The 16,817-nt window shown below is 38.2% G+C and overlaps 2 protein-coding genes across 2 annotated transcripts; both read right to left on the bottom strand.

Moving 5' to 3' along the window:
* Positions 1–432: 432 nt before the first annotated feature.
* thoc6 (THO complex 6) lies at positions 433–4,677 on the bottom strand. Its single transcript, XM_079608149.1, has 13 exons — positions 4,269–4,677; positions 3,943–4,034; positions 3,723–3,787; positions 3,455–3,558; positions 3,269–3,306; positions 3,020–3,068; positions 2,732–2,803; positions 1,710–1,812; positions 1,551–1,600; positions 1,361–1,423; positions 1,008–1,118; positions 794–922; positions 433–633 (listed from the first exon to the last, which is right to left on the bottom strand). The coding sequence occupies exons 1-13, from the start codon at positions 4,296–4,298 to the stop codon at positions 553–555; spliced, it is 987 nt and encodes a 328-aa protein (XP_079464275.1). The 5' UTR covers positions 4,299–4,677; the 3' UTR covers positions 433–552.
* A 234-nt stretch (positions 4,678–4,911) lies between these two features.
* Positions 4,912–15,648, bottom strand: srrm2 (serine/arginine repetitive matrix 2). The gene is made up of 14 exons (XM_079608138.1): positions 15,402–15,648; positions 13,535–13,789; positions 12,974–13,069; positions 12,681–12,860; positions 12,457–12,543; positions 12,309–12,374; positions 11,727–11,756; positions 11,526–11,636; positions 10,906–11,038; positions 8,465–10,383; positions 6,457–7,173; positions 6,283–6,381; positions 5,736–5,846; positions 4,912–5,642 (listed from the first exon to the last, which is right to left on the bottom strand). Exons 2-14 carry the CDS (start codon positions 13,780–13,782, stop codon positions 5,591–5,593), a joined length of 3,849 nt encoding a protein of 1,282 aa, XP_079464264.1. The 5' UTR covers positions 13,783–13,789; positions 15,402–15,648; the 3' UTR covers positions 4,912–5,590.
* Positions 15,649–16,817: the final 1,169 nt, after the last annotated feature.

Genomic DNA, 16,817 nt, shown 5'->3' with positions numbered 1-16,817 from the left:
AGAGTACTGTACATGTGTTATATTATACTTTATATATTTTACTATATTAGTGTTGTGCAAAAAAAACAGTAACACTTCAGGTCGTCTAATTTAATGTATCTAACATGAACTAATTATCAATATATTGGTTACAGTATTTATTAATCTTTATTAATGTTAGTTAATATATATCTAGCTGTTAATGTTATTTCACAGTACATTAACTAATACAATATTTGATTTTAATAATGTATTACTAAATTATGAAATTAACATCAAGTCAGATTAATAAATAAATGCTGGAGAATTTTTTTTAAATTCTTAGTTCATGTGAACTAAGGTAGTTAACTAATGTAACCTTATTGTAAAGGGTTACCAAAAACACAAAGTGCGCCTTTCAAGGTACCATGCATTAATCAACTGTGAAAGTAAAACACATTTTCATAAACAGTGAACAATAACCAAAATATTTTATTATAAAAAAACAAAACAATGTTTAGTTGCATTTAAGTAAACCATACATCAAGAATTTTTCACAAAATTAAATTCAAACTCAAAGAAGTGTTGGAATGATCAGAATGACAGAGAAAAGGCTCTGTAACTGAAGTTGGTGAACACATCAATTTGGTGACTGCTGCCCCCTACTGTCATAACCTGAAAGATGAATATTGGGTAAAGGTTACAATCATTCCATTCACAAGCCTTAACTTTCACACACATAGCCAGTAAAAAAGAAAAAATATAGGTATTGCTGCAATTTGTAGCACCTGTTAAAATGGATACATATGACAATGTGAATAATAGGTACACCTACCCTATGTTCAGTGTTTTTGAGATTGAGAGCCAGTGTGTTGAGTGATGAAGGAGAGCAAGGAATCTGAGCTTTCACTGTACCTCCATGTAAACAGTGGGACACATTTGGACCCTCACCTACTGACATGATCTAAACACAACATAATATATACTTTTTTTTTTTAAGTATAATTTTGATGAGATACATACATATATAATAGTTTTTTTTTCCTCACCAGGTCCTGGTAAAATACAGCTTCTCTTTGACATCCAGGTAAAGGGAAGACAGAGGTGGGGGACATGGATCGGAGGTGCCATAAAGAGAGCGATGGGCCTCCACCACAGAGCTGAGAGGAAATAGATAACATTTCATAACAATAGGGGCATTATGCCATTCCATCTTAACTTATATTGAGGGGCATTCCAGGAGAGCAGTTCACCATGCAGATAATATCCGAGATATTTAAAAACAAGCATGTCTATACATATGCAGAAAAATGCAGATATACTGGACAAGTGCTAAACAAGAAAACATAACCTGAGACAATAGTTTAACTGTCCCTGCCAACCAATCACAAGTCCATCTTACCATCCAATCAGAGTCTGTAGCAAGACAGCTAATCCACTTCCCAAACTGGGGGCGTGCGCATTCCTGACCCACCATTCCAGAACAAATGTGAGAGATAGTGGGATTTCAGTGCTGCATTTTTTAATTTTATGAGTCATGAGTGCATTGATTCAGCTTATTCGTTTATTCTTTTTAAGTAGGAGTGTCTTACCTCATATTTGAAAACTTCAATACAGTGAACTGGGCGATTTGTCCGTGAGTCTGGGGGAGGAAGTTTATGGTGTTATTACACAATGTTTCTCTATTCCAGCTTTCCTTTTCTCCAAAGAAGAGAAAGGGATATAGAAACAGCCCTGTGCCATTCACTAACCCCATATCCTCACAGCACCATCCTCTCCACCAGAGAGTATCTCCCCTTCCCTTTCTTTAAAGCACAGGCAGTGGATGTAGTCAGTGTGGCCCTTCAGTACAGACTGCAGAACAAACAACACAAAGGGAAGGAAAATTATGGCATCCAACTGTGTAATATATTTATTTAAAAAGCTGAACATGCAACCCACTAAGGGGGCCTTCAATTAACTTCCAAGGAGGCCGAAAAACATCTTACATTTATGCATTTGGCAGACGCTTTTATCCAAAGCGACTTACATTGCATTTCAAGGTACACATTTTACATTCTCAGTTCTTGCTTTCCCTGGAAAACAAACCCATGACCTTGGCGTTGCAAGCGCCAACACTCTACTGTTTGAGTTACAGGAAAGCTAATTATCTTTAAATTGTTTAAAATAAATTATATTCAAATCATTTAACAATTAAAATTATTTTTTTTCTAAACAAATTCAGTACAGCAAACAACCTTTGCACATAATAGTGACAATTTTGGTGTGGCAACTGTCTCCTCAAAAAACAAAGACACTGTTAGTGGACCTAAAATGTTTGTATTATGAATTAATGTTTGTTTGTTTTGTTTTTTCCCCCAGACTCTTCCTCTTCCATCCTTCAAACTTAATAAACAAAAAAAATTGTCGGCAGTAACAACTTGTGAATTTGGAGAACTTGTCGGTAACACTTTATTTTACAGTGTCCTTGTTACATATGTTACTTACCACAGTAATTTATTAATAATTACATGCAACTAACCCTCAACCAAACTCTAATCCAAACCTAATCCTTTGGTAAGTACATGTTGTTAATTAATATTACTCAATACTTAAATATATAATTACACTGTAACAATGACACCTTAAAATAAAGTGTAACCAACTGGTCAAATCAGTCAAACACTTTGGTTAGATATTTATTTTATTTTTTTGTTAGGAAATGTGTTAAAGTTGTTTGACTGTTTGACACTCTTTTCATTACTTCAAATATGGTCCCTGGAGTCTTACTGACCTTAAAGATGCCTGTCTCCATGTCCATGATGTGAATGTTATTGTCGCCACCTCCAACTGTCAAGCTGTTGTCCTGCGGAAAAATAACAGGCATCAAATTGCCAAACTATGCAAAGACATACACAAATATATAATGAACTTGTAGTAATGTAGTAACATAAATTAATGTTTTGTTAAACACACACATCAACTCCCATTTAAACAGAACCATTAACTACAATATATGATTACGGTACATAAAAAAAAGCATGTATTAGGGATAAACAAAACAAAGAGTTCAAGTACAAACCTTCGGGTTAATGATCATTGCATTGATCTCTGGTATTTCAAGACTAGTCCTGTATAGAATGAGATAATAATGAGAATGATTTTTTTGGTTAACTGACGTTAACAAAAATGTATAAATATTGTAACAAATGAATTGCTCATTGTTAGTTAATATTTATGAATTCATTAACTATTGTTAACTAACTGGACCTTATTGTAAAGAGTTACCAGTACATGCAAATCAGAAAGATAATCATTGACAGTCTCTCACTCATAATTGGGTTTCCTTGTCCATGCGGCTTTGGTGTTCTGCGGAGAAATAAATAGAAGATGGTATTTTCTGCAAATATTACTGTTTTTACAGTGTCTGTATCCGTATGCACAAAGCAAAACTATGAAAAGGAATAAGCATTTTTTTTTCAACCCAATAAAAACCCATTAACATTAACTGACTTACTTTTTTGATGAGCTCTGCCCAACTCCAGGCACTGATCTCTCCATTCCCAGCACTCAGGAGATGAGTGTCCGTGGAGAGTAGAGAGAACACCGGACCGTCATGAGCTGAAACAATTAAAAACCCTTTCACTTGTCAATGTTGCAATATTGGATAAAGGATTGAATATTCCCTGAACCATATACTCTAGGTAATGGTTGGGATTTAGAAAATCTAGGACACATGTAGTAAAGGCAAAAAAAAAAAAAAACTGTTATAAATGAAGTCTAACCAGTGAAGTTTAGGATGGGCTTCTGACTCCCCTCTGATGCATCTGGACTCAGTGCAGCCGACAGACTGTAAGAACAAAACTAGTAACTAAAAGAACACTTCAATAGGCATTCAACATCAACAGACTCAACATACAACGTACATCAAGAAACATTAGGGGACCGATTGTCTAACGCCACTTAAACTGCTATCATAACTGCATGTTTAACCCGTTCTCTCACCTGAACACTGCGATCTCTCCATAGTTATTACCCGCGGCAAGGAAACGACCGCAGGGAGAGAAACTCTGCGAGAACACGGACATATGCAGGAGCTGGAGAGAGATTTAAACGTGTCACGAACACTGTTGACAATATCTTATAAACGTATAGGTGCATAAATGTAATTGTCTGCATATAAAACTGTGTATGATACATTTGTGAAAACTGGTGAGCATCAATGTAACACGCTGTAGGCTGAAATATGTTTCCTATAGTTTGAGTGATTTAATTATCAATGCTTGCTTCTTATTCAATAAATTGAATAATATCATGATCGTATCACTTACCTCAACTGGACCCATCTTCCTGGAGTTCATAAAAGTAACTTGAAAATCCTCGTTTAATTTTCTAGACAAAGTCTTTTCGTGTAGTGCTGGTCGTTCACTGTCTATAGTTCAGAGCTAACGTTCACTGTCTATGGTTCAGAGAGCGTCGCGTAAATATGACGTAATTTACAACCTCCACAGACAGACCAGCTACAATAGTTACCAAAAACTATAACTTGCTTTTCTGTCTGGACTGAAAGACTGGAGTATTGTTGTATTATGTGATAATTTTTTATTTATTTTTTAGCATAAAAAAAAAGAAAAAAAGATCACTCATCAAAATAAATGAGCAAAAAATAAATAAAATAAAAATGCTACAAGTTATCGTGGTAACTAGTTTCCGCCAAAAATACCTTAGCTTCAAGTGTGTGTGGTTGATGTTAATTACCAACATTTTATTGTAGCACCAATTTACTTTAGTATCGTGGGAGGAAAATTACCATGTCACATTTCTGTAAGAGAGGGGTTATAAAGCTTAATTATATATATATATAATGTTAAAATACTTTTTCCAATAATTGTTTAATATGACATCTGGACAGAGTTTAAACAACTATAATGAAATTGGTAGGTTGATTTTCTCAAAGCATAAAAATAGTCACACTATCAAAACACTGATATGTTTATTTGAACATCTCATATAATAACAATGGTTCTAACAAAGGTGTGAGATCGGGCTAGGGCCACCTCTTTATATGAGGCGGCCGACTGAAAGAGTTCATTAAATTGCACACAGCTTTAAAGATTATAGTGCTGTGTATTTGATATCTTCTCCTTCAGCACCACAAACTAAAATTTCAGACAAGAATATTCTACTGCCATTTTATTATTCACAATTCTTTTTTCCAACAAATAAACAAAGGAACAGACGCGGTCCACATATGCAGGAACAGAATATTTTCCATTCTGATCACCAAATTACAGACGTTCATCTACATTAAGAACAATGTAGCAGACAGAAAACCACTGAACATGTGTGATTTGTGTATGTGTATGTATACGTATACAAATAGCATCTGTTGGCACAGAGCAATGGTTGATGAGAGCTTCAGTGTCTCAGATGGCCTCCTTACATTAATTACAGCATAATAAAGGTAAAAATAAATCCTCCCTTTTGGGATGAGTTACAAATAACCAAGTTTCAATAGACCTTCCTCTAATAATGGTGAAAATATCACCATAACTAGTCACATTTCTAGTCTCATCCATGTGATACTGAGATGATCCAGTCCAGTGAGAGTCAGATAGGAGAGTCCAGAAAACAAAAAAAGTTAACAGTTCACTCATTTCCTCCGTCGACTGTCTGGAGATCTGCTTCTCGACTTCCTGGTTGCACTGTTGATGGAAAACATGTGGATCAGTATTAGTAATAACAACAGTTGAAAATGATAGTATGTGCTGAAATACATAGATGTGTTCAGAACTAACCGTCGAGAGGGTGGAGAATGTGCAGGTCTTCGTTGCCTCGCTGGAGGGGAGTAACTGAGTGACCTAGAGTCTCTCAGGGAGTCTGCTGGCACTCTTTTGGGCCGTGGAGGACTGCATAGTTAAAAAAATATATTTAGACGGTGGTTTAGAATAAAGCAGCAAAATGGGACGCAAGTGTTTATTTTTTTCATGAATTTTGCCAATTTATGTGTGAAAAGGGATATTGAATTGGGGGACTTTTTATTTTTATTTCCAGAAGATAATGCTACACAGATACATAGATACATAGATGGGTTGAAGTGGATCAGCATGTACTGTGAACTGGGCTTCACTTTGAAACATGCAGTGCATATTCTTTAAATCGCAGCCTTTGGGATTTGATAATGGCAGCCCTACTATAGCAGTAGCTTAAACCATTGGATCATGCTCATAAACTGAGAAAGTAAATAGTCAATTTTGATTCTCTGTTGACTCGAGGTGGAAAATCTATTATTCCTTTGGTAGAGGAATAAATCAACAATTAATAAAACAAGCAAAAATAGTCTACCTTTTCTTCTCTTCTTGCTCACTTTCTGATGAGGATGATGACGACGAAGAAGCTTTGCTTTTCGCCGTCTTGCCAGCATTCGTACTTGCTTTAACACCCCTAGAAAAAAAACATTAAAATGAAGTTCCATCTATTAAACTGAGCTACATAAATGCTAAATGACTAGGCACTTACCCTTTTCCTTTCTCTGTTTCAGTGTCTGAGCTGTCTGATGAGGATGATGATGAGGATGACGATGAGGATGACGATGATGAGGAAGATGATGAAGAACTTGAGCTGCTTCCCTGCTTCTTCTGCTGTTGGCCAGAGCTCTCCTCTGGTTTCCCGTTCACTGCGGTCTTTCCTTTCATTGATGGCTCGTGGTGCCGCTCATGGACAGATGACGGGGTCTGGCCTTTTAATCGGTCACCTGGTGGATCCCTGCTTTGTGATTGGTTGGTCGTTGGTGATCTAGAACGGGCAGGAAGTTCACGGGAGTGAGAGCGATGATGCAATTGATTAGAAGGGAGACGAGTCTCACGAGGAGGGGAGGGAGATGGATGTTTGGAGTTCTTTTCTGGTTGCTTATTTCTTGTCTGTTCATCAATTTCCCTTGATCTCTTTTTATCTGCATCTGTTGACTTTAACCCCTTCACCTGTCTTTGAGGAGAGGGTGAGGATGAAGAGGTCGAACTGGAAGATGAGGATGACGACGACGAGCGGCGTGGAGGAGTGGGATCTTTCGGGGGTGCCCTCCTTCTTTGTTCTTGCTCTCGTTCTCTCTCTTTCTCCTGTTCACGCTGCCTCTCTCGCTCTCGATTCCTCCTCTCCTGCTCTCTCACCCTTTCTCTTTCTCTTGACAGTGAACGACTATTTCTGCGCCGACGTACTGGAGAGGGTGAACGACGAAACCTAGGTGTAGAGAGATACAAATTTTGTAATAACCGCACTTACAATACATTTTTGTTATTATATTAAACTTAATTTAAAACTCTGCTAATTACACTAACAGTGCAGCTCAAAAACTCCTAATGGATTCATCTAAATAATAAATGCATTTTATATCGGTAAGTATTTATTTTTGAAAGACATTCATACTTTGTGACAGTAAGGATTTAATATTTCAAGATATTTAATTTCAAGTAAATGCTGTTCTTTTAAACTTTCTATTAAGAAAGACTCTTAATTCTTGAGCACCAAATCATCATTTTAGAATGATTTCTGAAGGATCATGTGATACTGAAGACTGAAGTAATGATGCTGAAAATTCAGCTTTGTCATCACAGAAATAAATTATTTCCCTCTATCAAAACAATTGCATAGAACATGCCAGAATGTCACTGAAATGCTTGGTTAAGGCATTAACTTGCTCTAAATCGAGTTTCATAAGATTCTATTGATCTGAATCAGTTTCAGGGATATCTGTAAGAAGGGATTTTGTTCATTTCAACTGCATTTGAAGCTACCAAGAGGTTAAATATAGTTATAACTACATGCATGTAAAAAGTTTCATGTCTCTTAGGGCAGTGTGGTTGCTCTCCCCACATTTTATAATTTGTATTCAACAAACCAAGATTTGCCTCACCGGGATTGTAGTGGAAGTATTATAATTTCTCCTTGTAAAATGTGAAGCATGGTCATAGATCAAGTAGTATCCACTGCAGAGGGGCATATTTTACGGAATCACTGATTTTACATTAAAAAAATAAAATAAAAAAGACATTCTAAGGATAATTTTTTACCTTACAGAGCTTTGTAGATGTATCTTTCTGAAATCCAAAAGTGAAAAAACTAATGCACTAGCTAAATGGCCATGTTTTCCTAATTATTAATACATGTAAAGACTCTCAAATCAAGATGTTGGCATTATTACTTTTATGTAAATAAATCAAGGTACATTTCTCATTTCTTAATTTGTGAAAAGTGCTTTTTCTTGTCACCATGAAATAATGCAACAAGGATTGCTAAATTCAAAGTTCAACAGATTTTTCTAATAAAGATTTTCTCTGTGTAAAGATTAAATAATGATGCTGCCATCTTTCTAATGTTATTTTCCTCCTCCTATAATTTGGCTCCATATCTAAAGTGAAAATTTCCATTTTGAAATACACTGCAACATCACTTAACAACCCGTTTCAATTGCCTACTGCGACTACTTTTAATGTTTAGCTTTTCTAAAAAACAACATGGTAATCTGACTAACCTGTAGGGAGGACTTGGTCTTCGAGGACTCCTGGATCTGCTGCTCCTCATTCTCCTCTCCCTGGAACGCTCTCGTTCTCTGTCTCCTGGCCTTGCTCTAAATCGGTCCCTCTCTCGTTCTCTGAGACGTTCTCGGCTACGGTCCCTTCTGAAAGGCGATGAGTTTCGTGGAGGTGACGGTCTTCTCGCTCCTCGTCTCGGACTGGGGGAACGTGAACGTTGTGGGTCCTGGTACTGTCGTGGTGGGGTGCGTTTCGGTGAAGGCCGAGCTACTGTCTGTTTCACCTGTGACACGTCGTTCCTTTCTTTTCCCCTCTGAGACAAAGGTGACACGTCTTTCTTTCGGTCACTCTGTCGATCTCTTCCTCTGCCAGGAGAGGAGCGTGAGGACTCTCGTTCCATCTCTGACGGGGTGTATCGCTCGCCTCCACGATCTCTGCTCTGAGATTTGGGTTCTTCTGAAGGCGTGTACCTATCCCGGCCTCTCTGAGGGGGTGAAGGAGGCGGGCTGGAACTCTCGGTGGGAGTGTACCTTTCTTTTCCACGGTCTTTGGTTCCTGTGGAGGGAGACGAGGAGTTTCCAGGTCTCCGGTCTCTCTCCATGTCTACTTGTCTCTTATCAAAGTTGTCCCTTTTTCTCTGGGGCTCAGGAGGTGAGCTCTGTCTTTGTGTGGCAGGGTACACCTTCTTGCCTTCATCCCTCTCCCCATCCCTTCCTCGATTCTCCTTCTCTCTACGTGCAATAGCCAGAGCGATGACAGCGTTAGGAACCAACTTACTGGCTGTGCTGCTGTCTTTTGAACTTTTCTTTTTTTCATCATCCGAGGATGATGACGATGAGGAAGATGAGGAGGATGATGATGAGGAGCTGTCACTATCACTCTCGCTGCTGCTGCTGCCACTACTGCTGCTGCTGCTGCTGCTACTACTACTACTTGCAGCTTTGTCTTTCTTCCCAGGCTTTTCCTTTTGAGTCTGTTTCTCCTTCTTTTGGTCTTGAGGACTCCTCTCCTGTCTCTTGTCCTCTTCAATTTTCCTGTCTTTCTTCCCCACCTCTTGCTCTGGCTCACTTCCTCTCGCACCTCGTCTGTCCTCAGGTTGACTAAAAGAGGACTTTCTGTCTGATCGGGACACCTCTTGGCTCCTGGTGCGATTTCTCTCCTTTTCTCTGTCGCTCTCTCTGGCTTTTCTCAGAGCCTCTTCCTTCATCTCTTCCTCTCGTCTTCTGTCTTTGTCTCTCTGTTCTTCTCGCTCCTTCTCCAGTTCACGATCTCGTTCTCTTTGCCCTCCATTGGCGCAAGGTGAACGTTTAGCAGGAGATATGGGGTCACTAGATCGGTTTCGTTCCTTCCCTTTATCACTCTCCCGTCCTTGGTCATCCTTTCTACTAGACAGGATTGTTTCTCTATTGCTATTCCTCTGTCTGTCTCTCGCTCTGTCCCCATGGTTCTCCATTTCCCTGTCCTTCAGGGAAGCTTCTTTCTCTCCACTGTGTCCTCTTCTCGTTCTATCTTTACGTGGAGGAGACGGGGATGAGGATGAGTCATGTTTTCTTTGACCTTTGTTCTTTCTCCCATCATCCCCTTGGTTCTTGTCTCTCTGCAGCTTAGGAGTCGGAGAGCGAGACGAAGAGTCACGCCTTTTCTGCTGAGAGGGTTTCTGTCTCTCTTCGCTCCGTTGTCTTCGGTCTCGCTGCTGCTTACGTGGTGGAGATGGTGAAGAGGAGTTGTGTCTTGTCTGAAGGGGTTTCACCCGCTCTTCACTCCGTGGTCGTCTATCCCGCCTCTGCTTTGGTGGAGAAGATGGCGATGAAGAGTTATGTTGCTTTCTCTGAGGTTTTTCTTGCACTTGTTCTCTCTCAAGTTTTTGGCCTTTGTCTCTTCTGTTGTGCTCAGGCGTTCTTGAGCGTCTTGGTGATCTCTAAAAGATAAAGATTTAGAGCAATGCAAAACCAAATATTTTTTTTAATCAACTAGTTTGCCTGAACAACTGCTTGACTAATCTGGCTCAAGGAAGGCCTAAATAATCATGTCAGTCAAACATTTTCATGACAGGTTCTGGCATTAAATGCTAGAGTCTCTAGATGCATTTTTAAAATGTTGGGCTATTTTTAACTTGACAACCTATTTTAAAACAATGCTTATGGTGAAGTGCTCCAAAAAAAACGATGTGATATGCGACAATGGCCAAAGACACCATCTGAATGTGTTTGGCTGTAATTTAACATGGACATTGTGTGTAATAAAAAACACAAAAAAAAAACACAAATAATAATTTTTTTTTTTTAATTAATAATATATAAATAAGTTTAAGGTAAGGTAACAGGAAATACCAAATCTAAGAATTGAACTAGTTGAATTCACCAAGTAAAAAGAATAAATCAAAATAAACAAATACTGTGTGCATTTGCTTCTAAGACTTCCAAAAGAACAAATGAATTACCTCTTTGACTTCCATCCTCTTTGGACTTTCCTCAATACGGCCACGTCGCCTCCTGTCAGGGGATCTTCCTTTCCTCCCCTCATCAGGACGAGAATCTGATTTATTCTGCTGCTTCCCTCTTTGAGGGGATTGGCTGAAAACAAAAAGCATGCATATATATTAACATGAACTTTAATTTTCACTAATTAAGACCATTTTGATAAACTAGACCATCTCAAACACTGAACACGCATTCATACATTTCCCATATAATTTAAACCTATTTGAAATAAATCTATTTAAAAGGCACACCATGTAATTTTTCACCACTAGTGGTCGTTTATTCAAAAGGTGTAGCTTGATGACGCCTTAATTTTGCGGAATCATGGGAGTTGTCTTCACCTCTACAGCCGGTGGAAAATACGACAGGACTCAGGCAGAAATTATATTCATGGATGACCGGTAATGTATTAAAGATTTATTAACGTTACGAAAGCAGTTGGAGTGGAATTTACAAACGCTATAAGAAAAAGATAAAAGGCAACTCAATGTAAAGAGTTATCCCTTAGTAAACACTATAAAATGACAAAAAAAAGTCAGGTCATGTAGTGTTCACATGGCCTTATTTAGTGTCATGTTACCTGCGAGCTGGGCTGGAAGATGCACTCTGTTGTTTTCGGCTCTTATTGGGAGGAGCCTCATTGTCACTCCTTTTTCTCTTTCTTTTGGATGTTTCCCTTTCATCTGACGAACTGTTGCCAGATACATTATAACAATTAAATGTAAATAAAGAACGTGTCATCTGTTCATATGTAACTTAAAACAATGAGGAGAAAACCTACCTCTCAGTGTCACTCTTCACTGACCCCTCCCTAAAAGCAAAGATTTTTGTTATTTGAGCAATTAAAAACAAAAACAAATTGTACTGCGTCTACACCAGATGCAACAAAGCGAACATATTAAATTAATTTGTTCTGTGTTCAGATGTAGCGTGAGTGCTTAGAGTACGTCAAAAATAGAACGGCATCAGTTTACTGTCAGGAATTTGTTGTGTAAAGTTGCGCTGTGTCCAGTGTAGAAAATATCACCGAAGACTATAATAAAAATTGTAACATAAAATAAAATGTATCCAGGTCTACAAATAAATATTAAAAATTACATTATGTTTGTATTATTACCACATGACCATATATTGAATTAAACCTTCTCCTGGCTGGTTTATGAATAATGTGCAGCAACTTAAGACTTGAGAACAGTTTACAAATTAAAAATATCATTATTTATTTCATACTGACTCAATTAAATAGATTTCATAAAATAAATGTAGGTGTATTCATTTTATCTTCTTGCCTAGAGGGCAACATAAGAATAATTAAAAGCATATTGTTATGCAAGTGAACAAAATTAGAAGCATTAAATGAAACCTTTTCTTTTTCTTCCTCTTGTCCTTTTTCTTCTCTCGCCGAGGGGAAGGTGAGGGGCTCTCAGAGCTAAGAGTGAAAATGTATTCATAATTATTCTCTTTAAACTTATGTTAAGCATTCCAAATTCCTCCTTCATTCTCCAATTTACCTCTCTCTGCCTTTGTTTTTCTTTTTCTTCTTCTTACGGCTCTTTTTTCGCTCAGTTGATGAATCTGAATCATTAGACTCAACAATCCTGAAAGAAAATGGTGAGAAACAGATAGAACAGTAAGTACTTAGATATGGTATAACACAAAAGCTTTGACTTCTGAAACTTACAGTACATCTTCATAGTACATCAAGTTCTTTTATCTCAAAAGATAAAGTACTCACTGGTACTGCTGCTGTTTCTCTCTTTCCAGCCTCTCCTGCTCCCTCTTTTCCTTCTCTCGCTCCTTCCGGTCAGGATGAAAGGATGAGCCATCAACGTAGTCAGAGCTGATACCAAACGCTTCTCTCAGACGGTCATTTTTTTGCTGGTTAGCAGCTGCCAGAGCATGAGTCTCAGTCACACTGTTAAAGAGCGCAAAATATGGATGAAAAAAATAAACCTAGCAGCAGTGCACAGAAAGAGGCCATCATTAAAAATCTAAATGTCCGTTTGAATGGTCTGAAGTAATACTCACACTGGCTTCTCTGTTGGAAGAGGTGCAGGTTCTTCTCTTTCTTGCAACATCAAACGAAAGGTGTTGACTTTCTCTTCAATCTCCTCAGCAGAGTACCTGCCACACAAGAAGAACTGGTCAGAGGTCACTCTTAAGATCTCTTTGCTCTTTCAGAATGATCATAACAACACAAAAACATGTTTTTGAAACGTCTCGTGCTCACCAAGGATGCATTTATTTGTTAAAACACTGTATAAAAGGGAATATTGTGAAATATTATTACAATTAAAAACAACTATTCTTACATATTTAAAAATGTAATTTATTCCTGTGATGGCAAAGCTTTCATTAAGACGATCCTTCAGAAATCACTCTAATACGCTGATTTGGTGTTTTGTACTGAAACTTTTACCACTTGGATAATACCACTTTTTTATTGTGACTGACATGTTCCTCGATTTAAATTTGATACTGAGAGTTCAGAAGCCACTGGGAGGAAATACATAGGCTACAATCTCTATGTGCAGACCATTAACACAAAATCGTATGAAGAATTCTCTTCAGATTAGGATTTCATCTCACCCCTGCTCCTCCATCATGTCCTGCAGCTCGGCACATTTCACCTCCAGCTGTCTCTTCCTCTGGTGCTCAAGGATTTCAGCATTAGGTTGTCTGTTCAACTGGCTCTCCAGTCTCTCTCTGTCTTTCTCATCCCGCTCTCCTCCGCGCTCATCCCTGTTCCTCTTCACGCGTACGCTGGAGAGATTCCGCTGAACATAGCCGTTCGTGCCACTGCCTCGCGGCGTGGTCAGCCCGATACCATTATACATCTCTGCTCTGAGAGTTTAGAAAGAAAATGAGAACTTGACAGTGAACTAAAAAACTTTTCTTATCGCATTTTTAGTTTTTAATTTGCCTTGAATAAAAGCATTTGATACATGAATAATGTAAATAAACGAGTGCTGCTGGGAGATATTATGGCGCCTTCTGCATTTGCGAAAGCCATTACACAAATTATACATATGCTTCTTGCTAAAATGATATATGAAAACAAGGTTAATGGTGAGCTTTAACCATGAAAATAATGTGATTGATCTTGATTTTTTAGGAGTACAACTTAAGCATGCAAATAGTTAATAGAGAAGGAACTTAAGTTTTAGTTTCTGTTTACAAACTGAACACAATGGAGCAAAAACATCTTAAACAGAAATGACAAAGGAACAAACTAAGGGGCTGTCTTGATATTGCAAAAATGCAAGTATTGCATGGAGACCCTAGCAGAATGGCAATGGTTGTATGAAGCAATTGAATAATACACAACAGCAGCAGGCACTCTGAAATGTATCACAAAAAAACGTTTTGGAGGAGGCAAGTTCCATACTTTGCATATAAAACAGCTCAAACAAAACAAACAAAACTGCACCAGTCAGCTGACACAATTCTAGGAACAAATGTATCTATTTACAAAGTAAGTTTCGACTTAGTTTTTACTTTCACGACTGTATTCTTACTGGTTGATATTGAGTATTATTATTTTTTATTAATTTGTGTGCCGTATTATGTTGCGAGATCGCATAGCAAAAAAATAAAAAAAAAATAAAGTGGTGAAAGCCTAAAATGCCCAGAAATCTTCATTTTGCAACGTTTTTCGAAATTATACTCCGAAGCAAATTGTGCCTAAACAATATGAATTGTATTATTATACAGCGAATTTGTACGAATACGAATGTCTGTATTTCTACATACATGCAAATATGTACATATATATCAATGCTTGGGTCTTTGAGGGTTAATGTACTGCGATCCACATTAATCCAAATTCAGCAGTTTGTCTAAGACATGGCCGGGGGGGAAATCATCTGAATTACTCGTAGTCGCTAGCTCATGAAACCACACGACACGAGTATGGAAAGTAAAGCAGTATGTTTCAATAAATAAGCAAGACATCCAAAGTGTTATTTGTAGGTCATTTACAGAAACTTGTGATGTGGTGTGTTCTACACAATTGATCAAATACGTTGAAACGTGCTCAAAGTTATGACAATGAATCACATAAGCCTCCTAAGAAAGCATTAAAGTCGTGTTAAACGCTCCAAAATAGCCCATATTATGCCCAACATGCTGTCTAGGTAACGTTACTAGGTAGGCTGCTCACTGTATTTTAACAGAGAGACACTGTATCGCGAGCATAAGATGAAGAACAGTCTTAAACCAGCAGCAGGCCGAGGCCTCATGCAACGTTCAGTTACTGCTAATACTTCCTTCACACCACTGTCCGCTTATTCACTTTCACTTATACTGTTTATGTTATAAATACCAGCAGTGTTTACTTGTATATCAGAATTTGGGTTGTTTTAGCGCGCTAACTGTGTCTTTGGGCTAACAGGACCACTCTACAGTACAGCATGCTAACTGGCCATTAAGCTTCTGTTGCGTGTGCGCTACGTACCTCTGTGATTCCGCTCAGGGCGAGAACAAAAGTAGAACCTTTACAGACCAAAGACCGAACAAATGTGGCACTGCTAGCGGATTCCCAACGATTCAATATCAGATAATCCTTGTAAAAATAAAAACGATGTACGCAACGTTGGGTAGAATGATCAGGTAACGCTTATTTGGACGTCATCGTGTCGACCTCGCGAGAAGTTTCGGGGAATGACTGAGGACTACATTTCCCACAATTCCATTCACGCACTGTACTCGTCTTCTTCTTTTGATGTTTTATGGCGGTTAGCAAACCAGCTTAAGGTGCATATTCCGCCACCTACTGGGATGGAGTGTGAGGCAACGCCGTCAAAGAAAAAATAAAATAATGATAATAATAATAATTCTACCTATATTCTATTATATAACTTTGTTATTTTCAGGAAACTTATAAGAGCTTTTTAACCTTTATAAGAACTGTTTGTGTTTAGCACATTTTATGAGAATTAATGCCAGCAGATTGTAATTCCTCTTTCAAAGTCTCACTTTCATGCCCTACAGTTAATCAGACTGTAAGAACAACACATGCTCTTCTGGAAGTTCACAATGATTACACTGACCGGATTCATGTTTTCCTATCAGCTGGAGTGATTTATTAAAGGGGTGGTAAAGTATGATTTCACTTTTCTAACTTTAGTTAGTGTGTAATGTTGCTGTCTGAGCATAAACAACATCTGCAAAGTTACAACGCTCAAAGTTCAAAGCAAAGGAAGATATTTGCTTTTAAAGAAAGGGACTACAACAAACGGCTGGAAGGGACAACACGACATTCCTCCCGTGTTAGTGACATCAGCAACCCTAAAATGTACATAAACCCCGCCCCCGGGAACACGCAGTCCATGTTCAGAAGAGGAAAAGTTGTTGTATGATTAAGAGTACATTTGTGAGTCAGCTCAAACTTTAGCATCCAGCTTTTCACATGCAATAGAAAGTCACTCTGTGTGCATCTCACAACAGTTCCTATACGAGAGATTTATAGATTATCATGACAGAATATCCTAATTGAAGATAGTTAACTCTACATCAGCACACACACACACACACACACACACACACACACACACACACACACACACACACACACACACACACACACACACACACACACACACACACACACACACACACACACACACACACACTCTTGAAACCCCGCCCTCTGCAGCAGCTCGTTTGCATTTAAAGGGCCAGGCACAAAACTGTGCGTTTTTTGCAAACCCCCAAAAAGTGACAACTTTAACATGCTATATAAAAATATCTGTGGGGTATTTTGTGCTAAAACTTCACACACACACTCTGGGGACATCAGAGATTTATTTTACATCTTGTGAAAATGGCATTTTACCACCCCTTTAAGAGTAAAGTGTCCAATTCTCATATC

Source organism: Phoxinus phoxinus (assembly GCF_949152265.1).
Source record: "Phoxinus phoxinus genome assembly, chromosome: 1".
Classification (NCBI taxonomy): Eukaryota; Metazoa; Chordata; class Actinopteri; order Cypriniformes; family Leuciscidae; genus Phoxinus; species Phoxinus phoxinus.
The sequence above is the reverse complement of the archived record's forward strand: the minus strand, read 5'-3'. Positions and strand labels throughout refer to the sequence as shown.